The sequence below is a fragment of the Anguilla rostrata genome, chromosome 7 (assembly GCF_018555375.3).
Source record: "Anguilla rostrata isolate EN2019 chromosome 7, ASM1855537v3, whole genome shotgun sequence".
Taxonomy (NCBI): domain Eukaryota; kingdom Metazoa; phylum Chordata; class Actinopteri; order Anguilliformes; family Anguillidae; genus Anguilla; species Anguilla rostrata.
The window spans coordinates 21452203-21475561 of NC_057939.1; the positions used below are offsets into that span (position 1 = coordinate 21452203).

The window sequence follows — 23359 nt, forward strand, 5'->3', positions numbered from 1 at the left end:
CAGATGGTTTTGCTGATGGCAACTCCCTATTGGGAAAGACTGAAAAAGTGTGAGACCACCATGGTTGCACACGTTAGTGAAAAACGGAAGGGTACCTGCAGGCCCACCCGGATCCTCTTGGTGAGCGCGCCTTCTGGGAAGACTGCCTGGACCTGCGGAACAACAGTGCTGCTCAGCACCCCGCCCTCTGGTCCAATCAGGTTGCTGTCCTGCTTGACCCGAGACACCACCGCAAAGTACTGTGGGAAGTCTCGGGTGATGATGCGGCAGATGCGCTTCTTCTCCAGCTCCTCTGGAGGGTCCAGTTCTGCGTCAGGAAAATACAAAATAACACTGACGATAAAAAGAATATGGCAAAACATGACAAAACAATATGATAGTACGCTCAGAAATTGGTACATTTTCAGAACGATACCAATTCAAACTGACGAGGAAACACATTGGAAGTTCTTATAGATGAGACAATGGCTGTCTGAACTGGTGTTCAAATGATGTCAACTTGTCCAACTGGTGTCAGCCATTTGAAAACTACTTTGTTGGAATGTTACTTCAAAATTCTAAGTCAGTGTTCTTGAAGTTACCAGTAGTGATTGTTACATCAGCATTAGACTGTTCAGGTAAGAATGTTCAGGTAAGTAAGTCCACTACAAATGAAACAAGAGGACCATTTGAGACATAGCCCATGTAAAGCAAATTCTTACTGATGAGGTTATAAATTTCAGGCCCTTTTTGATGATGTCGCAAAGCAGCGGGGTCAGTGGTCTGTGGTGGCAGTGTGTTCTGTAGGTGGACTCACCCTCGTCCATGCCATTGAGTATCTCGTTGAGCTCCTCTTCTGTGTGCTCACAGTGGTGCTCCTTCCAGCTCTCCCCACATTCGCTCCGGAGGATTACCAGCTCCCTCTCCTTCCCTCGCAGAGCAGCGAAGTGAGGGATCTCCACGATCACGGGCCTACATGCCGGGACAGGGACACAGTGACTACCGCGCCCCGCACGTTGTCCAAACTGCCCCGCCCATCCCCAATACCCATACACCTCAGGTGGTAAGGCCTGAGACACTGACACAGTTGGCTGTTTCCAGAGTGTTTGTGTGTGTGTGTGTATATATGTGAAATTCAGTATGTGTGAATATACAATATGTTTTTCTAACAAGCAAAGGCTAGAACTCTTGTTTATAGTACAAGGTTGAACAAAGACCAACTCGACTGTTCTACACTGTAAAATTCATCTCAAATTTTCATTAATTTAAAAAAACATATTTGATTTCTTTGAGAAGAATGCCAACAAGTTACTGTGACTGCCAAACTTATTTACCTTGATCACAGTAGAACTGTGTATTTAACCATGGGTGTTTAAGATTGTGTCAGGCATTACCACACCATAACGTGAAGAGGGAAATATGGTACATGTGCCAATGTCTATGGAAATGTCATGCTTAACTAATGAAAAAAAACCTACCAAGAAAACAAATAAACAAAATCAATCAAAATCATGAGGTGAACTGATCACACATTGCACTAAACACACAAAGCAAACCAGCAAGAGGCGAAGGGCACTGGACAGACAAACGACTACCGTCTTTTGCTTTTTTTAATGCTGTAAAGGATAAAAGTGGGAAATAGCACAGACACGCACAGACGAGACAGCACGCGCAAGCACACCCATATCACAGAGGGTAAAGGAGGGGCATGAGACCAGCATCCATGGATTGTTTCATATGTGTCTCTCCTACCCAAGGAATTTTGTCCCAGGAGGCCCCAGCTGAAGGATTCGGCTAACCAAACTTTCGCCCTCGTTAAGAGGGGGCGGAGCAGTGGGGAGGTGCAGTTTACTGAATGAATCCATAGCAGCAGTGGAGGAAAAAGAGCATAAATAACTCCATTTTGTGTGTTTTTTTCTTCTTCCCCAATTTCCTCGACTACAACCCAAAACCCCACAATAACCCACCCCTCGGGCAACACAGCTTGAGCACAGCAAGGGAAGAGGGGAGAGAAAAAGTTAGATTCAGCCCTTTCCAGCAATGGGCTCTGAAAAAAAGCAAAAACAAATCTGACCCAACAGCAGCAACAATATTAGCCATGGACACGTGCGGCTCAGTAGAGGGTTGAGCTTGCACACCGTTCCAATGAAAACTGATACAGCCCAATCAACGTGCTTGGTCAAGGTATTTGACAGGCTGAAAATCAGTCATTGATAGCGAGATAGCGAGATAGCTCAACTCCTCAAGTGGGCTTTTGACAGGAATAAGATTTGTTTTGTTTTTTCAAACAAGAAACAGGACATCATGGTCATTTTAACAACGCAAATTCTGGTAATGTCAAAAAAGACCTGCTGAAAATATAGCTATTTAATAAAAGACAGACAATTTTGAAGTGGTAACTCCAGCCATTCCTCACTGCGCTACAGTGACATAAACAAAGCAACCATGGAGCAGTTTTCTAAGTGGACTCCCACTTAAAACAGTCCCGTTAAGGGGTCAGAGTGAGATCGGGGCTCCTGCTGAGATCGGAGAGGAGCCGTAAAACAGACACGGATGCCCCCTCAGACTAGCAGGAGTAGAGGCAGCCTTTAGCAATGGGGCGTGTGAGGGGTGGCGGCAGCGGGGATGAAGGGGGCAGATTTTATGAGTTATCTGAGATTATTAGTAAGAGGATCACTGACTGGGGCGCTATGAGAGTAGCTTAGAATTAGAATCCCGTAATGCGAAGGCAAATCATGATCATTTTGGAAAAACGGTCAGGGTAGTGTAGCGCTCTGGGGAAGGAGGGAAGGGAATGAGACACAGGATTCCAGGTGTACACCACATGTCTAAAAAAAGCACTGGAAGTTTAAATCAAGGCAAGCCTGTCCAAGTTCTAACATGCAAGGACATGCAGCTGGCCTTGCTGGAGCTATTAATAGCAGAACATCAACTACTTAAGACCGAGAGTTTCAGGCCATTTATCCCATAGTGGCCAAGGGCATGGTCTGGACACAGTGTTGCGACAACAACCAAAAAAAAAAAAAAATACAGTAACTTGCTTTTATCATTCGTCTTCCAAAAAACGACTATGTAATTGGAAGTAAAGAGGAAATGTAGCTCTGATGTCACTAGCATGTACTGTATCATTGCAGCCATGGCGCCAGAGTGATGTCCACAGATAAGCTAGTTTGTAAATTAAAACATTTGACTGGATCTAGAGACCCAGAGAGGGACTGGTAAGAGCTCTGTTGGCTTGGATTTGGATTTTCTTTCCAGAGTAAATCATTATGACCACATTTTTAATGCTCTGTCAAGGCATTGAAGAGCAAATAATCAAATATTAATAATGAGAGATGTGAAAGGGAATTCTGGCAACACATGATAATGCTTCATCTTTTTATCAGAACATATAAAGCACCTGTGGCCAATTTAAAAGAGCTAAAACTATCAGAAAATAATTCAGATGTCTGGAGTACGACTTCACATGTAAGCAAGTACATGCTTGAGCAAGCCGATATAACGTGTTGCTCTTATAAAATAACCGAGCAATTATCAAATTTGCACGAAAACAATATTACTATCACAGTTGAAATAGTGTTCAATGAACACACAGTTCAGTTTGCAATATACACATTAATATAAACCTCAATTTTACTACCAGTCGCCGCCCACAATTAGTTGCCATATTTTACAAGTGAATAGAGGCTACCTGTAAGCCAGAGATGTCATATTTTACAGGTTTTCCATAAGCTATCTTTCTCTATACTACCATCTTACACAGTCTCTTGCTACTGCCTCTCCTCTCTCTCTCTCTCTCTCTCTCTCGCTCTGTGGGATAGAGTTCTCTTACCCGAGGAACTGCGCTCCAGACGGCCCCACCTCGATGAGCCTGCTGGCCAGCCCCTCCCCCTCCACCATGGGGGGCATGGTGGCCAGGCGGTGGCGTTTCACCAGGCGGCAGGTGACGCGGGTGGGGGCGCTACACTTGCGCGGGGGGATGATGATGCGCAGGCCATTGTGGCGGCACCCTCGCATGGCCCCGCCCCTCGCGTCCACCATGAAGCTGACCAGGAAGCTGCGGGACACAACACGCACGCAGACACAGACACACACACACACACACACACACACATACAAAAACACACACACACACACACATTAAATTAGGCTATCGCACATGTACAGCAGAGAGAATAAGGCACTTCCTGTCAGAGTGAGCGCTATTAGTCTTGACTAGCAAAGGGGTGTCAGAAAAACAAGAGAATGGTTATCATGCATGAATCTGGATTTGACCTCAATACTTAAATAACTGTGCAGTGTGCTAGCCATTGAGGGGCCCCCAACCCAACATTATATGCATAAATTTTAGAATAATTAGGGGGCCCTTATTGGTGCCGGGGCCCTAAGCAGCCATTTACAGTATGTCACTTATTGAGCTGGGTCTGCTGTGGTATGATTCAGGTTAAATAAATAAAACAGTAACTTTCTGATTTGAATAAAACACTAATAATTCATAAACTCAAAAACTGTGAAGAGTAACTGAATATTAACTGCAAAAAATGTACATAAACCCACCTTTTCAATTAAAACATGCCTTGAATATTACATTTAAAAATGGGGCTTGCTTAAGATATTTGATAATGAAATAAACAGGAGCCCTTGTTTCTGTACAAACCCCTCATGCAGAAACACAAGTTAAAAGCACAGATGCACCTTGGGAAGCACAACATGCAGTGAGATACAACCATGGTGTCCCCAGGGCTGGACCACACCTTCTCATCAACATATTATGGTAGAAACACACAGCAACATGCAGGCTTCATTTCAAAGGACAACACACCATGTCAGTTTGTGAACCTTGATGTGTAAGAACCACATACTGTACCACAGACCAAAAAACACACCACTCAGTAGTTACCGGTTATTAAGGCTTCATGAACCCCATAATGGGTTGAACTTTCACATGCTGTCAGTCATGGACTCATATGAACCAACTAAAAGATTTTAAAAATTGCTAAGAACAAAAATGGTTCATATAAGTGAGCCACTGAAAGCATATGAAGGCTCCACAAATCTTAGGGTAGGAAACCTCAATTTCCCAGCAGTTTCACTTAGTACTGGACAATGTGAGGTAATTATCTGTGAAACAGGAACAACAATGACTGGACTCAATCACAATATCAAAAATGGCCTGTGAGTTGTGACAAATGGATACCGACAAGACAAGGAGGGATGCAGGTCAGATTCTTCAATGCCCCAAGCATAAGACTTGGTAAACCCAGTAACTATTCTCTCTACAAGACCCCCAATCAGTCTCTGATTGGCCACGGTGTCTCAAACGCCTGCCCGAGGGCGTGCTTGGCTGCGACTGGCAGCTGGAGAAGACCTTGTCATCCGCAGCACGTACCAAACAGATAGAGCAACATGTAAACACATGCGTCCGTGCGTCCGCTCCTTTAGGTTAAGGATTGAGTGTTTAGGCACCGTTCCCAAAGGAGGGAAGGGGAAAGGCAGAATGCAAAAGCACTCTTTAGTTAGTGTTGATGCCTCACAAGACGTGGGTTTGATTTTTGCTTGAGGTGCTTCTGGGCTCTTTCAGGTGTCCCTTGCCACAGGGAGAGAACATACTTTGATTCAGAGGCTGTGAGACTGTGACAGTGAGGTTACCAGCGACAAGCCACAGTATATACAGAACAGCATATGGCACCACCTGACCAGTCTTTACATTGCAGTGTAGAACCACTGAGGTAGGGGGATTCTAAGATGTGTATATAGGGTGTGATAGGACTCTTTAGTCCCATCTGGAATCTAACTGAACCAAAGTTCCCTCTGAAAGAAAGATGTGAATTTAACCCTGGTGATTTTGGATGCTCCTTTGGTTGTTTTTAAAAAGCTGATCTAAATGAAAGAGAGTATCCCAGCAAGAGCCCAGAGGCCGAGAGAGCGGGAGGATTACAGAGAGAACCCGCCATCAGGTCAGAACACTGAGAGGGGCGGAAGAAGAGGAGGATGAAGAGAGGGAAGAAGAGAGGCCAAGGTGCAGTGCATCACCTGCTGTTGTCATGATCATGGCACGGAGAGGAACGGCTGAAAACAGAACAGAAACCCGGTAAGAGAGTCAGAAAAGGGGGAGAGGGAGAGGGAGAGAGATAGAGAGAGAGAATAAGAAAGAGCTGTCTGAATTGTTTGTGTATTAGAACCAATTCATTCCTGAGTGTGTTCAAAGGCTCTGTTAGCTCTCATAACATATTTATTATAGTAACCTGAATTTATTACTTTAACGTGTTGATTTTTTCACAGCGATTTTCAGTGGTAGTGCCAAAAGAAACAGCCAGCTAGCAAATAACCTAAGTACAACGAAAAGACTAATTTAGTGAGCAATACATTCTAAACACAAAATTTACCTTTAGTATATCATTTAGACCGAAAATGAACACAATTTACATTATAAATTACTTTTGAATGTGTGCACAAGAGCTAACCTGAGCCACACCAAATGATACTCAGTGCAGTACATGTTGCAAATAATTACAGAGAAGGCTGTACAAAGTTACGATCACAGACCACTAATTAGCAATAACACAGAATAGCTGTGTTGCACTTCCTGAAGGTGTTTTTAACCACTGAAATTCATATCGCACTGAGAACTAAGCAGGTACAGAAATGTTTTTGAGCTCTGTGATTGGTCAGTATTCTCCAGTTCAAATTACAATGCACAATCACAACTGTGTCTGAGCATAAAATATCGCCACAAAAAGCTAGCGAAGGCAGGTGCTATTTCTGAGACATAAAAGACTTTGAGACTTTGACTTACAAGACAGGCCCTGCTATGTTAGAACTAAGTGGCAATACAATTAGTGTTAGTGAGTGAAAGCTGGCTTTATGTTGGAAGTTTACTGAGCTGGTCAGTCATACTGCTATTAAATGCAAACCAGGCCTCCACCCAGAATGAGGACTGGAAGGTTTGAATAAAATGTAGCAGCAGAATACTGAGAAAAACAGCCAGGGTATTTAAGCACTGGTTATTGTGGGAGGGTGGGGAATGCGTGTCATTCCAGGAGATAACAACAGTAACCACGCTGTGTACCTGTGTGCGAGTGTCTCTGTATGTGTGTGAGCATGTGTGTGTGTACCAGGTGTGTGTGTGCGTGTGTATGTGAGAGATGTATGTGTGTGCGTGTGTGTGTGTGCATGTGAGATTTAGTGTGTGCGTGAGTACATGTGTATGTGTGTGTGTGTGTGTGTGTGTGTGTGCGTGCCGTGCGTATGTGTGTGTGCATGTGTGTGTGAGACTGAGTGTGTGTGTGTGAGTATGCGTGTGTGTTTGTGTGTGTGGGAGTGTGTGTGTCAGTGTGTATGGGGATAGTACCAACCCAGAGTGTAAGGGGCTGCAGGATAGGGCCACATTGTCCAGGTTTTCAGCTCCCCAGCTCATGCGGTATGAATCCTTCTCATTTTCCCTGGAAAGAGCTGTCATCTGGCAAGGGACAAGGACAGGCTTGCTTAGACCTGAATGTGGCTGATGGTCACTTATGCACAGGACTTTCATCAAATCACCACGTTATTATACAGTACTGAATGTACCGTTACAGGGCAGTACATAGCACATTTAATGCCTTCATTGGAGGAACATCTTGATTCAATGAGGAACAATGATTCAGCTCAATATAATAACACACACCTTTCAATTATGTCTCCCATAATAAAAATACAAGATTTTCATACACATACATATTTAGTTGCACTAACCTGAGACAGTGAGTCTCTCTGAGAATTATTATGGTAAGTCTTTGTGACTCTGTGAGGTCACTGCAGGTGAATCTTGGACAGTGTCTCAGGTCAGTGCAGGTTAGTCTTGGACAGTGTCTCAGGTCAGTACAGGTGAGTCTTGGACAATAACCTAGGTCATTACAGATGCATCTCGAACAGTGTCTCAGGTCAATACAGGTGAGTCTCAGACAGTGTCTCAGGTCAGTGCAGGTGGGTCTCAGACAGTGACTCAGGTCAGTGCAGGTGAGTCTCAGACAGTGTCTCAGGTCAGTACAGGTGAGTCTCGGACAGTGTCTCAGGCTAGTACAGGTGAGTCTCAGACAGTATCTCAGGTCAGTGCAGTGTTCTTACGTGGTGGCTGGAGATCATCTCCTCCAGCATGGCGCCCTCCTTCGGGGAGTAGTACCCACGGTGGGTGGGAGTGTGGGACCTGTCAGAACTGAAAGAAGGTAGGAGGGTTAGGGGCGTGGCCACAGAAATGGTGGGTGACAGGCGTAGGTGAAGGGAAAGAAGGGTGAAGACATGAAAGGAGGAGTACAGGGAGGAGAGCGGGGAGAGGAGAAGGGAAGATGGAGATGGTGTGGAAGACAGGGAAAAGCTGACTGTGTCCATCAGGCCACTGCACTGAGCTGGCTCCACCCCTTCCCTGTCTGACCTCAGCAACTGACCTGACCACACCCTGAGGCCCAGCACTGAGACCGTGACAAATGGCCCACATAAGCGTCTCTATCAGCCCCTTTGACCATTCCAATCTCGGAGAGATCTATTCCACACACTGACGAGACTAATGTTATCGACTAATGAACCCTCCATTGGGCGGGCAGATCTATTTATACATCGCCCTGTGGGGCTGCCAGCCAGACAGTGCTGCCACTGTCCAAAATTGAAACCAGTTTGTGGGGCCCATCCATTCACTAGAACAGCACTTTCACTGTATGAGGCACCCACCAGCACCCCTGTGGGGCTTTTTGATTGGTCGATAATCTACACATTATCTCAGTTTAGAGCAGTGGTAACCAACCCGGTTCTAACATCCTGTAGGTTTTCATTCCAACCCTAACATAGCACACCTCATTCAACAGCTAGAGATCTTTGTTGAGCTGCTAATTAGTAGAGTCTGGTGTGCCAAATTAGGGTTGAAATGAAAACCTATAGGATGGTAGATCTCCAGGGACATGGTAGTTACCATTGGCTCAGAGGCATGAAACATGGCTTGTAAGTGAAGCTGTGCATGGATAGGAGCACACAATCTCAAAGGCTGACATGATTGGCTGTAGATGGTCACATGATGAGGAGGAAGGGATGTGTAGTTCAGGTATTGAAAAGAAAGGAAATGTTGAATGGGAGGGGCAATATTCTTAGTGGGAATGGAGAAAATGCATGCGACAAATACCTACACTGACAGCAATAATCTGATTACATACAAAACATATTCATACACAAAAATGACATAACATATTTGAAAATGAATTTTGTAAAATGTATAAACACACAATGCTTTATAGTGAGACATAAAGGTCACTCATTGAAATCCATTTTCATTTGAATTATTATTACTATAAAATTTTTAAAAGTTTTCCCACAGAGATAAAAAGTGTGTGTGAATAATTTATATGAATATATGCTGACGTACTTACATCAGTGCAATTGCAACAAAACTAATTAGACTAAAGCACAAATGCAGAGCACTTTATTTCTACAGTACATACCTGTGCATGCGACTACAGTATGCACATTGTGGGGTGGAGATTAAGGGACAAAACAAATGGAACAGTTAGAGGGAACAGACACTGATGTTGCAGCCCCACACCTTTCACACGCTTACTTCCTTAAGGACACAGAATAGCAGCACAGTCATGTGCCAAGCATAACATGTGCCAGAATCACACACACACACACACACGCACGCACGCACGCATGCACATACATATGCACCCACGCATGCACGCACACACACACACACATATAAACACAAACACACAACCGCACACACAAACACATACACACACAATGGAATATGTACACACTGCAATGATTAAATGAATTAGACAGCTCTAAGTACATTCTACTGCTGTGCCATACTTAATGTCCGCAGTATACTCCTGAGCTAACGTAATTTATCAGGTAAACAATATGTCCCTCTTGGTTTTTTCCCTTAAAAAAGCCAAGACAGACACACTGTGAGGACTAATGGACTAGCATAGCACTGTATAAAGAGGTCAGACTGTAGAGGTCTTTAGTAGATCCCAGCAGGTGTAACCCCACCCCCCACACTGGATTACCTGTCAGACCGGCCCCCCTCCAGGCTGAAACGCAGGTAGTTCATCCCGTCCAGGTACTGTCCGGGCAGGGAGTCATCACCCAGCTCCTTCAGGTCCTCCGGCCTCAGGTACTCACCCCCATCCCCCGTCATGGTGTCGTCGCCTGGACACCAGGGAGGGGTGCGAGTGGGAGTCAGGGTGACGTGCGTCAAAAAGAGGAACCGCCACCCTTAAAAACCACTCCAAACAGCTGCCAGTCATTCACAGAGCACACACGCACACAGAAAACTATAGAGGGCTTGGTGCATACACACAAACCACATCATCGCAACTGAATGTGTGGCCTGAACATGGATCAACAATACACATTCTGCTAACAACTGATTTCCTTGATTTTCTGTAACAGCCAAAACGCCAACACAGAGAAAAGAACTGAATGGCCACAAATCTTTTGAATAACTGCCTGAGACCATTCTAATATCACACTTGCATTTCATTCCTTTTTCCTGGTCTAGGTCACTGCTAGGCATTTATGCCAGGAAACTTAATGTGCACACTGGCACTGGGACTTCACAAAGTTACTTTCTCATCCACTGAGAACAGTGGAACGTTCAGTCAGGGCTGGATTTGGGAATGAGTTCTAAGTTTAAAAACATGATGTAAGAGCACATTGGGTTGGTAGCGGTCCAGGTTTAACATAGCCCCCCAGGGCTGTCCCGAAATTCCAAGCCTTCCAAGGGACGCACAACAGATAATCTGCAAACTGCACACCTCAGCACTTCAGCCGAAACACGCTATTACCCGCTGTACCTCAGGGCAGCACTTAAATGCACAGTGTTTTTAATAGCATCTCTAAAGTGTGCCCTGTATAATGGCCAATATGAATATGCATTGCTTCGGGCATCCATCATCAGCAAAAAAAAAAAAAGCTTGTAAACCACTGAGGTGTGAGAGCACAGTCCATACAGACTCACACGGACTGCAGGCTCACACAGAACACGTCCAAACGTTCACCAATCTCTTACATCACTCTAAATCTTATTACGAGACAGTTTAAAGGCAACAACTGTTCTCTACAGCTACACAGATGAAACACGGATAACCGGTAATAAAAGAACACAGGCACTGGGAATGAGCATCTGTGCTAATCCAATATCCAAACGCAACGTAAAAAAAACAGCCGACAGCACACACATCCATCATTTGCGATTTACGCCCTGTCAGGGTATCCACACACACACACACACACAACAGACTGAGCAGAGGACAGAAGGCTCTCAACCTTCCAACACAAAGCAGAGGCCCACAGCGCATGTAATCACACCATCCTCATATTCATCTTCCTCCTCCAACAGTCTTTTTTTAAAGCATCTAGCACCAAGCCCAGGTGCAGCTCTCTGTGCTGGGAAGGACCCCAGCGGCTGCACACATGAAAGCGTGCGTGGAAGTGCTACAGCTGCCATTGCCACTAGCATACAGCAGGGGGCAGTGTCACTACTTGGACAGTAAGCAAGGAGTGCCGACAGAGATACTGGGGGGACATACTGTAGTTAGATAGTGAAGTTCTGGTGCCAAGAGTATACTGGCTGCCTGGAAAAAGAAAAGTTAAGAAAGAAAATGATAAAACAAAGGAAAACTAACAGACCAAACAAGAGAGGAGGTCAGGTTATATCCATAACCAGTGACTGCTGCTAAGGTTCTGTAAGCATTAGGCTGGAATTACAGTACATCGGACATGGAGCGTTTACGTAGCGGAAGTGAAGCATGGCAATCAAGTATGCTACATATAGTGCACACTTCGCACACACTCTGCAACTGACCATGGTTTGTGTAACAGCTGTAATACACCAGCATGGGTGCCTTAAGGAAGCCAGCTCCACACTGTTTCTGCTACGCAAACGCTCCGCATCCAGTGCAATTCTGGCCTTGGACCTCTTGAAACACTGATAAATTACCATACTTTGGGTCCCATTTTACATGAAGTGTGTCATCCCTATAGCATTTGTGAAGTAGCCTATGTCATAACCTTTTCATAAACCATTCTGATGAAAATGGAATTATGAGCGATGACATAACACTTTACATAAAATTATATTCTCTCGTGTCATGCAGTAAATACAAATATCTTATACTATGCATTTTCCAAAAAGGCTTCAGGAGTGAATAGGGTTCACAGTATAAAGTGTGACCCTGCTCTGATTCATTTAAAGCTACATCTCAAAAACAGCTGCTTGGGAAAATATAAGAAAAAGAAACATATTTGAAAATGAAGAACCAGCAGTGCTCAGTGTGCAGCAGGCAGGAGGGCAGCCTGCAAACAGGAGTGCTTTCAGATAAGATTAATGACTCCAGTAGGAATGCCACACCCAACTGCACAGAGGAGGGGTCACCATGGAAACCATCACGCGGACAACAGGAAAGCCTGTCTATGTCGAGCACACCAGCATAAATCGCATTTCAATCAATTCTTTTGGCAAAACAAAAGTATATGTTTCGGATTCTGAAGTCAAATACAAACATCTCATAAAAACTTTAAATGTTAATAAAAACATATGCATGGCTGCTAAAAAATAAGATGAAATCAATGGTTTCTGCTGAGACAAACGCAAACTCAATGAAAGTAAATGGGGAATGTAATATCCAGAGAATGTTTTGAGCTCCTTTGCTTCAACATATAATATTTTTAAGGTTTTAAAATACATCTGGAGGGGTACTTTAATTCTGCTCACCAGAAGAAATCTCCAAACAGACCAGGCTTATCCCTGGGTTGAGCAGTGCAGACACTAATTTGAACTCAAAATGTAATACACACATGCACACACACAGCAGTACAAATGCATCTCACACTGGCACGCACATGCACACACTCACACACACACACACACACACACACCCACACATCTTCATTCCTCAAGGGGAACGTAACACACCATGGCATTAAGCTGAGGCTTCAGCTTTCTAAATTCCACCATATTGTAAACTAGCTGTTTAGGACTCGCTTCATTCACTGTGTGTAATAGGTTTTCACTAAACCCAGAATCCTCACACCACCTCTCATGCAGTTAAGTGTTAATTCGGACAAAAGTTCTACTTCACGGCAGCCTCAGACACAACCCAGCTTTGTACCTTCCACATCCATCAAGTCATCTGCGAGCAGATCATCATCAGTTGGTCTGAGAACTGCAGGGCATACAGTGTGATATATGTACCCATAACCTGCGTAACATGATAATAGTCATAATGCCCTGCTGATTGGCTCCCACCGAAAAATGGGAGTGGACTGTACGCTCTGTTAAAGGATAGACCAATTGCAAGTCTGTCTCGTCAGCTCATACTGTATTTACTTACTTGGCATTGACCCCAGAGATACCATTACACAGTGTACCTCCTCTTTTGACCTCGCGTGCACAGTGGCTTTCAAAATCAGTACACAGACCAAAGGGATCTCAACAAAGTGCCACAGACAAGACCACAGTTCCCACAATGCATTGCTCTAATTGTGGCATAGGTTTAAAATGAGGAGTCGTTGCAAACTGGCTCAAATTGAAGGACTCACCTTCCTCGTCCGAAACGTCCAAGACTTCGGTCATGGTCTCCGGCACATTGAGCTTATGTTTCTCCGTCACCGTCTGCCAGGGGACAAGCACACACATGTACATACACACGTATGCACACACAGACACACACACACACACACACACAAAAGGTTTGAAGTACTTTGAAACCACAGACTGTCAGCACCAGCTGAACCAACATCATTAGAGCAGTCTGCTGATCGACAGATCTATTAACTCATACACATTCATGTGTATTTTTGTAAATGTTTCTCTTTTTTTTTACATTCAAGTTTCTTACATCACAGGGTTCAGTCACATAAAATGACAGGGTTCAGTTAAATAAAATTCTGAACTTGAAGTGAAGAGCAAAAGTAAAATTTCATTATTGTCATAAGCTGAAACACGAAAGCTAAATACTCAGATATTATGTGAAATGTCTGAAAGATGCCATGACTTTCTGTATCAGTGTGTTCCTTCTTCATTCATGGAAATCTTAGTATTAGAATAAGTGCACCTTTTGTGTCAATAGCACTTTAATATGGGGGCTGGTGAGAATGAAAGTGGTGCAGTGCAGCATTGAGATGAACTATTACTGCGATTCTCTCCTCCCCAGCTGAAAAGGCATCATCTCTGAGGCATAAGGTGAGTTGTAGCCATGTGACTGAAACCATCTCCTTCTGCCCCCACATCGTTATCTGTCCTTTCTATCAATCTCCTTTCAGAATGCCCTATGACCATCATGCACCTTATTTCCCCTCTTTCCCAAGATCTCCTTTTGATTATAAAACTGACCAGCTGCTATGGTAACCAAACTTCTCAGAAGTTCCAAGCAGAGTGGGTTCACTCACGGTTGTCGTGGTGATGATCTCCTCAGTGACGACCTTGAGCGTGTCCACCACTGAGATGTAGCCCAGTCGCCGGGCGATAGCCAGAGCTGTGTTTCCATTCTGCAGGAAGGGAGTAATGGCTAACTGAGACATGCTGCTTAAGTGTGCGTGTATGTGTGCGTATGTGTGTGTGTGTGTGTGAGCATGTGTGTGTGTGTGTGTGTGTGTTCTTGTGTGTGTGTGTGCATGGCGTGTTCTGTGTGTGTGTGTGTGTGTGTGTGTGTGTGTGTTGTGTGCGCGCGCATGTGTGTGTGTGTGTGTGTGCGTGTTCTTGTGTGTGTGTGTGTGTGTCTTGTGTGTGTGTGTGTTGTGTGCACGCGCATGTGTGTGTGTGTGTGAGCATGTGTGTGTGTGTGTGTGTGTGTTCTTGTGTGTGTGTGTGTGTGTGTTGTGTGCGCGCGCATGTGTGTGTGTGTGTGTGTGTGTGTGTGTGTGTTTATGTGTGTGCTTGTGCCTATGTGCATTGTGTGTGTTGCATGTGTATATTTGTGCATATGTGTTCGTTGTGTCAGTGTGTCCACAGTATGTGCCTGTGTAAACAGGCAGGTCACTCACCACAGTGATGGCGTTGGGTTTGGCTCCAGACTGCAGAAGCACATTGATGATGTGAGTGTTTCCCTGCTGGGCTGCCTGGTGCAGAGGGGTGTAGCCATTCTGTGGCGAGAGGACAGGAAGAGCAGCATCAGGTTAGCGTTCCTCTCCATCAACTACAATGAGCCCAACTCCACTTTCGTACGCCAAAACTCCAACAGTCTTCAACAGGCAACTTAAAGCCCCTATCCATCACTCTTTAACAGTGAAATGTGCACTCCTCACATAAAGTTTTGTTACATTTATTACATGAAAGTTCATTTTTAGTTAGTAGTTCATTGTTTAAATCCATGTTTTCTGGCGCTGTAGTTACCTTGGTTTTTGCATTGACACTAGCTCCATGCTGCAGCAGGAAGTTCACCATCTTGACGTTTCCATAGTGACAAGCTACAATCAGGGGAGTGTAGCCCAGCTGGAAGAGAGAGGGTTTATCGTGTGACTATTTAAAAATAATCAACATCACTTTACTAAGCAGGCATCCAGTCATTTAGTGAAAAAGAAGCAGCACCATACATTGATTTTGCAGTCCACAGCCTGAATACATTTAGTTTTATCCAAGTCAAATTGGGAAAAAAAAATATTTAAAATTGTTTAAAAATGTACATTATTTAATAGCAAAATAATTTAAACTAATTGTTAAGCAGTATACCAGGAATTATACACACACACGCACACGTACTGTAAGAACATACATGAATATAAGTGCATTATAAATAAGATGCCTCGTTCACCTTGGTCTGTTGGTCGAGGGTTGCACCATTCTTGGACAGTATCTCAGCCACATTGACCTTGTCTTCCTGAGCAGCAAGGTGAAGGGAGGTCAGTCCACTCTGTAAAAACCAGGGAAAAGACATGGTCTCTCTCTGAAGGAACCCTCAAACACAGTCAAACTAAGAAAAAATCTGTAAGATTTGTTTTGTACCAAATGTATCTCAGGGTTTTTGCTGCGGCTGTGGCACAGTTTTAGGTCTAGTAACTGTATTTTGTATTTTGAACTTTTGTATGTTTCTTTCGTGTCTTTTTACGGTGAAGCCAAAGGCAAATTTCCACTTTGTGGACAATAAAGTTTTGTATTCATATTTGTATTTGCATTCATAAGTCATACACCCAGACACTGGATCAAAAGGCTGTGCTGAAACCACAGTGTGATTAGTGAGGGCGAAAAGAGGGGACCGGAGACTGGCCACCCAAACAGTCTTGGGATGTATTTGTTGTCCAAAACAAGCTTGCTCCAAGTGGCACAAAAATGTCCCAGACATGTTGTACGCAAGCCAGCTGTGGAGAAAGGAGTTCAGACCCTAGCTGAAAAACAAAGGCTCAAAAAATGGGATGAACTGGCTGCCAAATCTGCACCGAAATGAAATATCGATTTATGGAACACAATGCCTACCGCCACGCTATTATGAGAGAAAGAAGCAGACCATCTTTCCCTGTGATACCTGCATATGACACAGGCAGTGGGTGTCGGCTGCTGAGATTAGACTGAGGGCCATCTTGAGGAGTCGCGATAAGGGAGAGGGAGCAGACTGGGCGGCCATTTTGAGTGGCAGGCGACCTTTACAGACACAATGGAGCGAATGTGGTGTATTGCTGTGCCGGTGGGCCTCAGGGAGTCTGCCTCTGTGCGCGTTGCGCTATCCGTGACCTATAGGGATGAGGCAGGAGGGGACCGCTGTCCGTCTCACGCAGCTACGCTTGCAACAGTGCGGCCCACGGGACCAGCAATTTGTCATCAAACTGACAGCAGGACAGGTCCAGGTAAACAAATGAGGGGTTGTGGATGGCCCATGGCGTGGGGTAATCAGCCACTGTTTACAAAGATGTAAATATGAGGCGGGAAGAGATGTTGAAAAGCGCTGATGTGAATGAAAGGAAGGATTCTCAGGCCTGACTGGTGAATTTAGCCCTTGTTGTGGTGGTCTGGGACATACCACGTGGGTTTCACACTGTCAGAAACCTGCAGGTGAATGGAGCCACTTAAAGAGGCTCTGACCCTGCTGAGCCTCTGAACTGTGAGCTCAGAGCCTTCAGCCTTTCATCAGTTCTCCCTGCTGAGATAAGCAGGAAGTGACATGCAGAGTCATGTGACTGCTGTGCTGAGTTTGACTCCAGAAACCCCCGCACCCATCCAATAACAGTTCTAATAAGTCTACCGCTCTCCCTCCCACGATTTATTCATGAGAGGGCGAAAATATATTATCGAGATGGATGAATAAAATGAAGGCAACAGAGGCCAGCAGTGAGTAATCCCCCTAATTACGGGAGATGATTTGTTAATTCTGTGTGCCAATGACCTTGCTTGACGGTGAGAGAGTGGCGTGCCTTAAATGGCTCTGATTGTCACAAAAACTGAACATTGAAACTGAAAGCGGGTAAAAAACAGTTCAGAAGCTGAGAGATTCCTAAAGACATCATCAGGCATCAGGCTGACATATCAGTGTCTGAGGAAATCACATACATATCAGTGTCTGAGACACTCTCACAGACATATCAGTAACTGAAACACTCTCACAGACATATCAGTGACAGAGAAACTTTCACAGACATATCAGTGTCTGAGACACTCTCACAGACATATCAGTAACTGAAACACTCTCACAGACATATCAGTGACAGAGAAACTTTCACAGACATATTAGTGACTGAGAGAGAAACTGACACTTTCAGACATACAGTAAGTAACCGTCCTTCAGGGCCCTGAATGCACAGAATGACTCATACCCAAATCTAAAAACCCAATAAACCGGTCAGCGGGGGGCGCCAGTCTGCGGTGCGCAGCCTCACCTTGGTGGCCAGGTTGACCTGGGCGCCCTTCTGCAGCAGCAGAGCCGCCATGTCGCCGTGGCCCTCCTGCGAGGCCAGGTGCAGCGGGGTGACGCCCTGCCTGGTCAGGATGTTGGTCTCCGCGCCGTACTGCAGCAGGGTGGTGGCTATGTCCATCTGGTTCTTCTTGGCAGCAATGTGGAGCGGGGTGTAGCCATTCTGCCGTTGGAGGGACAGGTTTTACTGAATAGCCTCAAGTCTCTGGCCTTAGATTAGCCAATAAGAGTTGGTACAGAGGACCAATCACTTTCTTTCAAAGGTTCTGCGTTATCAACGGAAGAAAGAGAGAACTGGGATGGCAGGTATGCCGGCCGCAAAGTTCTGGGTTGGTGGGCTTACTGCATACCTACATAGCATAGAGACAAATCGCCGTTGAGTGTTGCATCATTTATGAGATATCACTGCCAATGCTGTAATCAGTGACCGCATAGGAAACATATTGAGACCGCAATCTAATTAAATAAATAACCTCCAAACGAGATACCTAACAACTGCTGTTCATTCAGGCACAGCGCAGAACAAGGAGGAGAGCCAAATCCAGCACAGACCGCGTCTCCTGACCAACAAAGACCCACATCACTGTCTCACCTTGGCCATGGCGTGGGGAGACGCCCCTTTGTCCAAAAGCAGCAGCGCCACCTTCTGGTTATCGTAATGAGCGGCAACATGGAGAGGCGTGAGGCCATTCTGTAAGGGCGACGTCAGCGCAGACGGATTAACAAGCTGTTAGCCAGAGCGCGAGCAGCCATTAGAGTCACACACGAAGAAAAGAAGGGTTACAGGAGCGGAGGTTACAAGAGAGGGTTAGAGTTCAACGTAATGCGCAAGCAGTGGAAGGCTTGTTGCCTGGTTCCTTATTAAAAAAGAAAGAGCATTTATTTGGGAATGGCTTCTTATTATTGCCTAAAATGAAAAAAAAACTAAGATAAATTACAATAATTAGAAAAAGAAACCATATAACAGCAGATAAATTGCTGATTAAATCAAACTATGCTTACCGCTATTCTTGTTGTGAACTTTGTGAACATAACCTCAATAGAAAAATATCAGTAGAAATGTAAGTATATACTCATGCTGGCATTTCAATTCACAGCCTACCAAAAACATAGACATACAGTTTAACACAGTGAATGTACACATGCAACACAATGACTGTAAAAATGGGTCTTATATTCCGTCTAAGGAGAGCTGATATTTCACCGTCAGTGGAAACAAACAGCTATCCCATGATCCTCATCTCGGAGTAGAAGGGTGTAATTCTCACCTTGCCAGCAGAGTCCGGAGAGGCACGGCGCTGCAGGAGGAGTTTTGCCACATCCAGGCTTCCGTACTTTGCAGCTACATGTAGGGGCGTAAATCCCTTCTGTAAAGAGGCAAAATAAAATGCAATGTCAAACCACTGCCACTAATAAAACAACAATCTAGCAGAGGATTATTTTGTTAATACCTCAATCAGACATACAAGGGCAATACAACCCAGGTGCTACACAAGTGAAAAATATGAATGAAAGCACACTGCCTGCTGTCCTCTAGTCTCTTTCACTACAGGTGTCGACCGCTTTCATGTCAGTCTCCTACACTTGAGAAATAAAAGTAATCAATGGCTGGAACTTGGAGTACTGTGAAAAACATAGGGGGGGGATATTTAATGGGTGGGGCAAATATCATCTGCCCTCAGCTCAGCAGCACACAGAAAACCTATTCCCTCTCTCTGCTGTGAGCTTTCATCCCATAGTGATGAAAACACCTGAAGTTTCAGAGCCGGTGAAGAAAACACTGATATTTCACAACCAGCAGGGGGTGCTCTTCAGCTGCACACAGGCCGGTCAAGAGCGTGCCTGTTTCCAATGTCACACGGCTGATGTGTTTACAGCAGGATCCAGGAGGAAGGCAAATCCTTTGTCTAATAATTGCCCATTTTCACACCACTGCCAAACCTGACAATGACTACATCGCAGGAAAATGGCCCACGATTAATGTAAACAAAAGGCCAGAGGGCAGTGATACACCTGCACCAAATTGACTTAGCCTAGATTCATCATCACTGTTTGGAGTGAGGGGAGGGAACTCAAATTCAAGTCAAATCTCATCTGAGCTGAAGAGACAGGTACTGTACAGTAAGTCATTGCATCTACAAATGCCTTACTATGTGTGAAAGCCCTTAACTGCCACAGAGAGCTGCTGTGCTTACAGTGGACTTTTACAGCCACCACACCCATCTCCTCAGAGAGAGAGAGAGGGAGGGAGGAGGAGGGAGAGCATGAAGCAGGGAGGGGAAATGAGAGAGAGGAGTGAGGATAAAAAGAGAGACTGTGCAGCATGATAATGGTTGAAGACACATTATCACAATATTGATAATAATTCAGTTAAACCAAGCACTCTGAGATTCAGTTTTACCATTAATTGAGTAACAAATAAGTGATGGGATGTAAATCATTTATTGAATATATATGGATCTATTTTAATTTCTAATGTGAGTGAAGATAGGCAGAAATAATAAAGCCAGGGACACTAGTGCCCAAGACTAGGCTACCCAGCAGGCATTACTGACGCTGGCTATAACTGCTCTCTCAGGTAAGGCCAGGCAAGCTCACAGGGGCCACAGACAGTTACTGTATGTGGAGTAACAGACAGTGGAGGCGCCATTAAAACAGGATAGAGGATGAGTCTCTAAAACGATTGAGGAGTCAGAAAGGGAACTGTCTATAAAAGGGGGGAATCTCTAAAGCAGGAGACGTGCCAGAAAGAGGAGGAGTCTGTAAAAACAGAAGAGTAGTCTCTAAAGCAGAGGAGGAGTCAATAAAGTAGAGAAGAATTGAAACAGGGTTGGGGTAAATAGGGGAGGGCTCTCTACAATAGGGGAGGGGTTTGTAAAATAGGGGAGGAGTCTCACCTTCGTGGCAAGGGAGTGGGAGGCCCCAGCCTCCAGCAGGATGGAGGCCACGTCCACCTGCCCCTCGCGGGCGGAGATGTGGAGGGGCGTGTACCCGTTGGTGGTGGAGGCGTCAGGGTGGGCCATGTGCTGGAGTAGCAGCTGCACAATCTCCGTTTTCCCCAAACGAGAGGCAATGTGCAGAGGGGTCTGATCCTCCTGGGGGTGGGGGAGGGGATTCAGTAAAGCCTCGACCACACAGGTCAATACTCATCTTGGATAAGGTGCAATTGGGACAAGCAGACGTGCGAACATGGATCAATACCTTGAGCGAGTTTGCAACCACATTTTCCATGTAATATCTTTCTATGTGTAAATTAGGCTGAAGCAGTGATAACAAATATGTTGCATTTGAGTGCAGTGTGCTGTGTTGACATATAGCAGCAGTGCAGTATACTGCTGAGAAATCTGGTCTTCATAACTTCAAAAGTCATCATGGGTTACACATCCAGATGGCAGAGTGCCCTTGCACCTTTGAGCAAGAGACTTAACTACAACTGCTTCTGCATATTGTCCGCTGTAAAGATAACAAACAATATGTCCTGCTGCAGTGTGTTGGGTACACATTCTGTGGTGAATGTGTCTCACCCTGGCTCGTGCGTCCACCAGAGCACCGTTTCTCAGGAGGCATCGCACCACTTCCACCTGTCCAGCCCGCGCCGCCATGTGTAGCGCCGTCTCCCCACGCTGCAAACAAACAAAGCAGTGCATTACTGTACAGATGCACACACACACACAAACCTGCTGTATTACTGTGCACATACACACAGAAACCGCCTGCATTACTGTACAGATACACACATAGACCACCCGCATTACTGTACACACACAAACCACCTGCATTACTGTACACACACACACACAAACCACCTGCATTACTGTACAGATACACACATAAACCACCTGCATTACTGTACACACACAAACCACCTGCATTACTGTACACACACACACATAAACCACCTGCATTACTGTACACACACACACATAAACCACCTGCATTACTGTACACACACAAACCACCTGCATTACTGTACACACACAAACCACCTGCATTACTGTACAGATACACACATAGACCATCCGCATTACTGTACACACACAAACCACCTGCATTACTGTACACACACAAACCACCTGCATTACTGTACACACACACACATAAACCACCTGCATTACTGTACACACATAAACCACCTGCATTACTGTACACACACACACACAAACCACCTGCATTACTGTACACACACACATAAACCACCTGCATTACTGTACACACACACATAAACCACCTGCATTACTGTACACACACAAACCACCTGCATTACTGTACACACACACATAAACCACCTGCATTACTGTACACACACACATAAACCACCTGCATTACTGTACACACACACATAAACCACCTGCATTACTGTACACACACACATAAACCACCTGCATTACTGTGCATACGTATGCACAAAGCAGCTGCATTACTGTACACACATACAACATGTACTGTATGTAGGAGGAGCCAAGTCAGAATACTATTAAAATATTGGGGATATTCTGAGATGGAAGACACAAGATTTTCTTCTGCGTCTTCTGGGACAGATAAAGATGTATTTGACTGACTCACCAGCAAACCAGGCTGGTTTGTCTTTCTAGCCCAAAAGAGTATGTTAAAACAAAGGTACTCATTTCAAGAGAAGGCAAGGTCTTCCTTCAAAGTAACCGCAGGGCATCTTGGGTAAGCGCACTCACGATGTTGCTGACGTCGGGCGAGGCTCCGTTCTGCAGCAGCAGCAGGACGATGTTGAGGTGGCCCATGAAGGCTGCCACGTGTATGGGGGTGAGGCCGGACTGGGGAGGGGCAGAGCAGGAGAATGTCAGCCCCAGTCCAAAATTAGACCCAGCATGCAAAAATCCAATTACACCAAATATCTCCCACTTTTACACCATTTACCACAAGAAAAGTAACACCACAAATGCAAACTCATGTCCTAGGACTCCTCTCCTAATTAAAACCAATTCAAAACATTAAAGCCTCAATTAAAACCCCAGAAAGCTCAATTAAGAACATAAATATCCCCATTTGAAATACTGACATAAAATTTAAAAACTTTAAACCCCATTTGAAATATATCAAATATCTTTAGAACACTGAAATCTTCATTTAAAACTTTAAGACCCCATGAAAACACTAAGAACTGAATTTTTTTTTAAATGACATCAACTCCCATATAAAGATTTGCATCTCCCTTTAACAGTAGAAAGCTCAAATGTAATGAGCATGCACTTCAAAACAGTTAAACCTCTATAAAAACACTGAAAACTCATATTAACACATCATTATCACTATTGTTTCAGTAATTTTTTTGTTTTAAATGCTCTTTTTACACTTGAAAGCTCAAATTTAAAACAATGAGATCACACTTCAAAACACCTAAACCTCTGCAAAAGCACTGAAAACTTATATTAACACATTATTATCATGGTTGTTTCTATCATTTTTCAGTTTTAAATGTCCCTTTAACACTTGAAAGATCCAATTTAAAACAATGAGATCACACTTCAAAACACCTAAAC

The 23359-nt window shown here is 44.6% G+C and overlaps 1 protein-coding gene across 34 annotated transcripts in view; it reads right to left on the minus strand.

Annotated features, from left to right (window-relative positions):
- Positions 1 to 23359, minus strand: part of ank2b (ankyrin 2b, neuronal) — a 200101-nt gene that overhangs the window by 37581 nt on the left and 139161 nt on the right. For 20 of the 34 annotated variants that reach the window (XM_064343640.1, XM_064343639.1, XM_064343642.1 and 17 more), the window contains 21 exons: positions 22535 to 22633; positions 21371 to 21469; positions 20744 to 20941; positions 19115 to 19213; positions 18439 to 18537; positions 17812 to 18009; positions 15759 to 15857; positions 15341 to 15439; positions 14992 to 15090; positions 14398 to 14496; positions 13549 to 13621; positions 13119 to 13172; positions 11538 to 11582; positions 10014 to 10155; positions 8083 to 8170; positions 7335 to 7438; positions 6013 to 6048; positions 3812 to 4036; positions 1732 to 1830; positions 797 to 951; positions 96 to 307 (listed from right to left, as the gene is read on the minus strand). In XM_064343640.1, coding sequence (XP_064199710.1) covers positions 96 to 307; positions 797 to 951; positions 1732 to 1830; positions 3812 to 4036; positions 6013 to 6048; positions 7335 to 7438; positions 8083 to 8170; positions 10014 to 10155; positions 11538 to 11582; positions 13119 to 13172; positions 13549 to 13621; positions 14398 to 14496; positions 14992 to 15090; positions 15341 to 15439; positions 15759 to 15857; positions 17812 to 18009; positions 18439 to 18537; positions 19115 to 19213; positions 20744 to 20941; positions 21371 to 21469; positions 22535 to 22633 — 2421 coding nt within the window. The remainder of the gene's footprint in view (positions 1 to 95; positions 308 to 796; positions 952 to 1731; positions 1831 to 3811; positions 4037 to 6012; positions 6049 to 7334; positions 7439 to 8082; positions 8171 to 10013; positions 10156 to 11537; positions 11583 to 13118; positions 13173 to 13548; positions 13622 to 14397; positions 14497 to 14991; positions 15091 to 15340; positions 15440 to 15758; positions 15858 to 17811; positions 18010 to 18438; positions 18538 to 19114; positions 19214 to 20743; positions 20942 to 21370; positions 21470 to 22534; positions 22634 to 23359) is intronic. The other 14 variants (XM_064343650.1, XM_064343669.1, XM_064343665.1 and 11 more) reach the window with 10 other exon arrangements.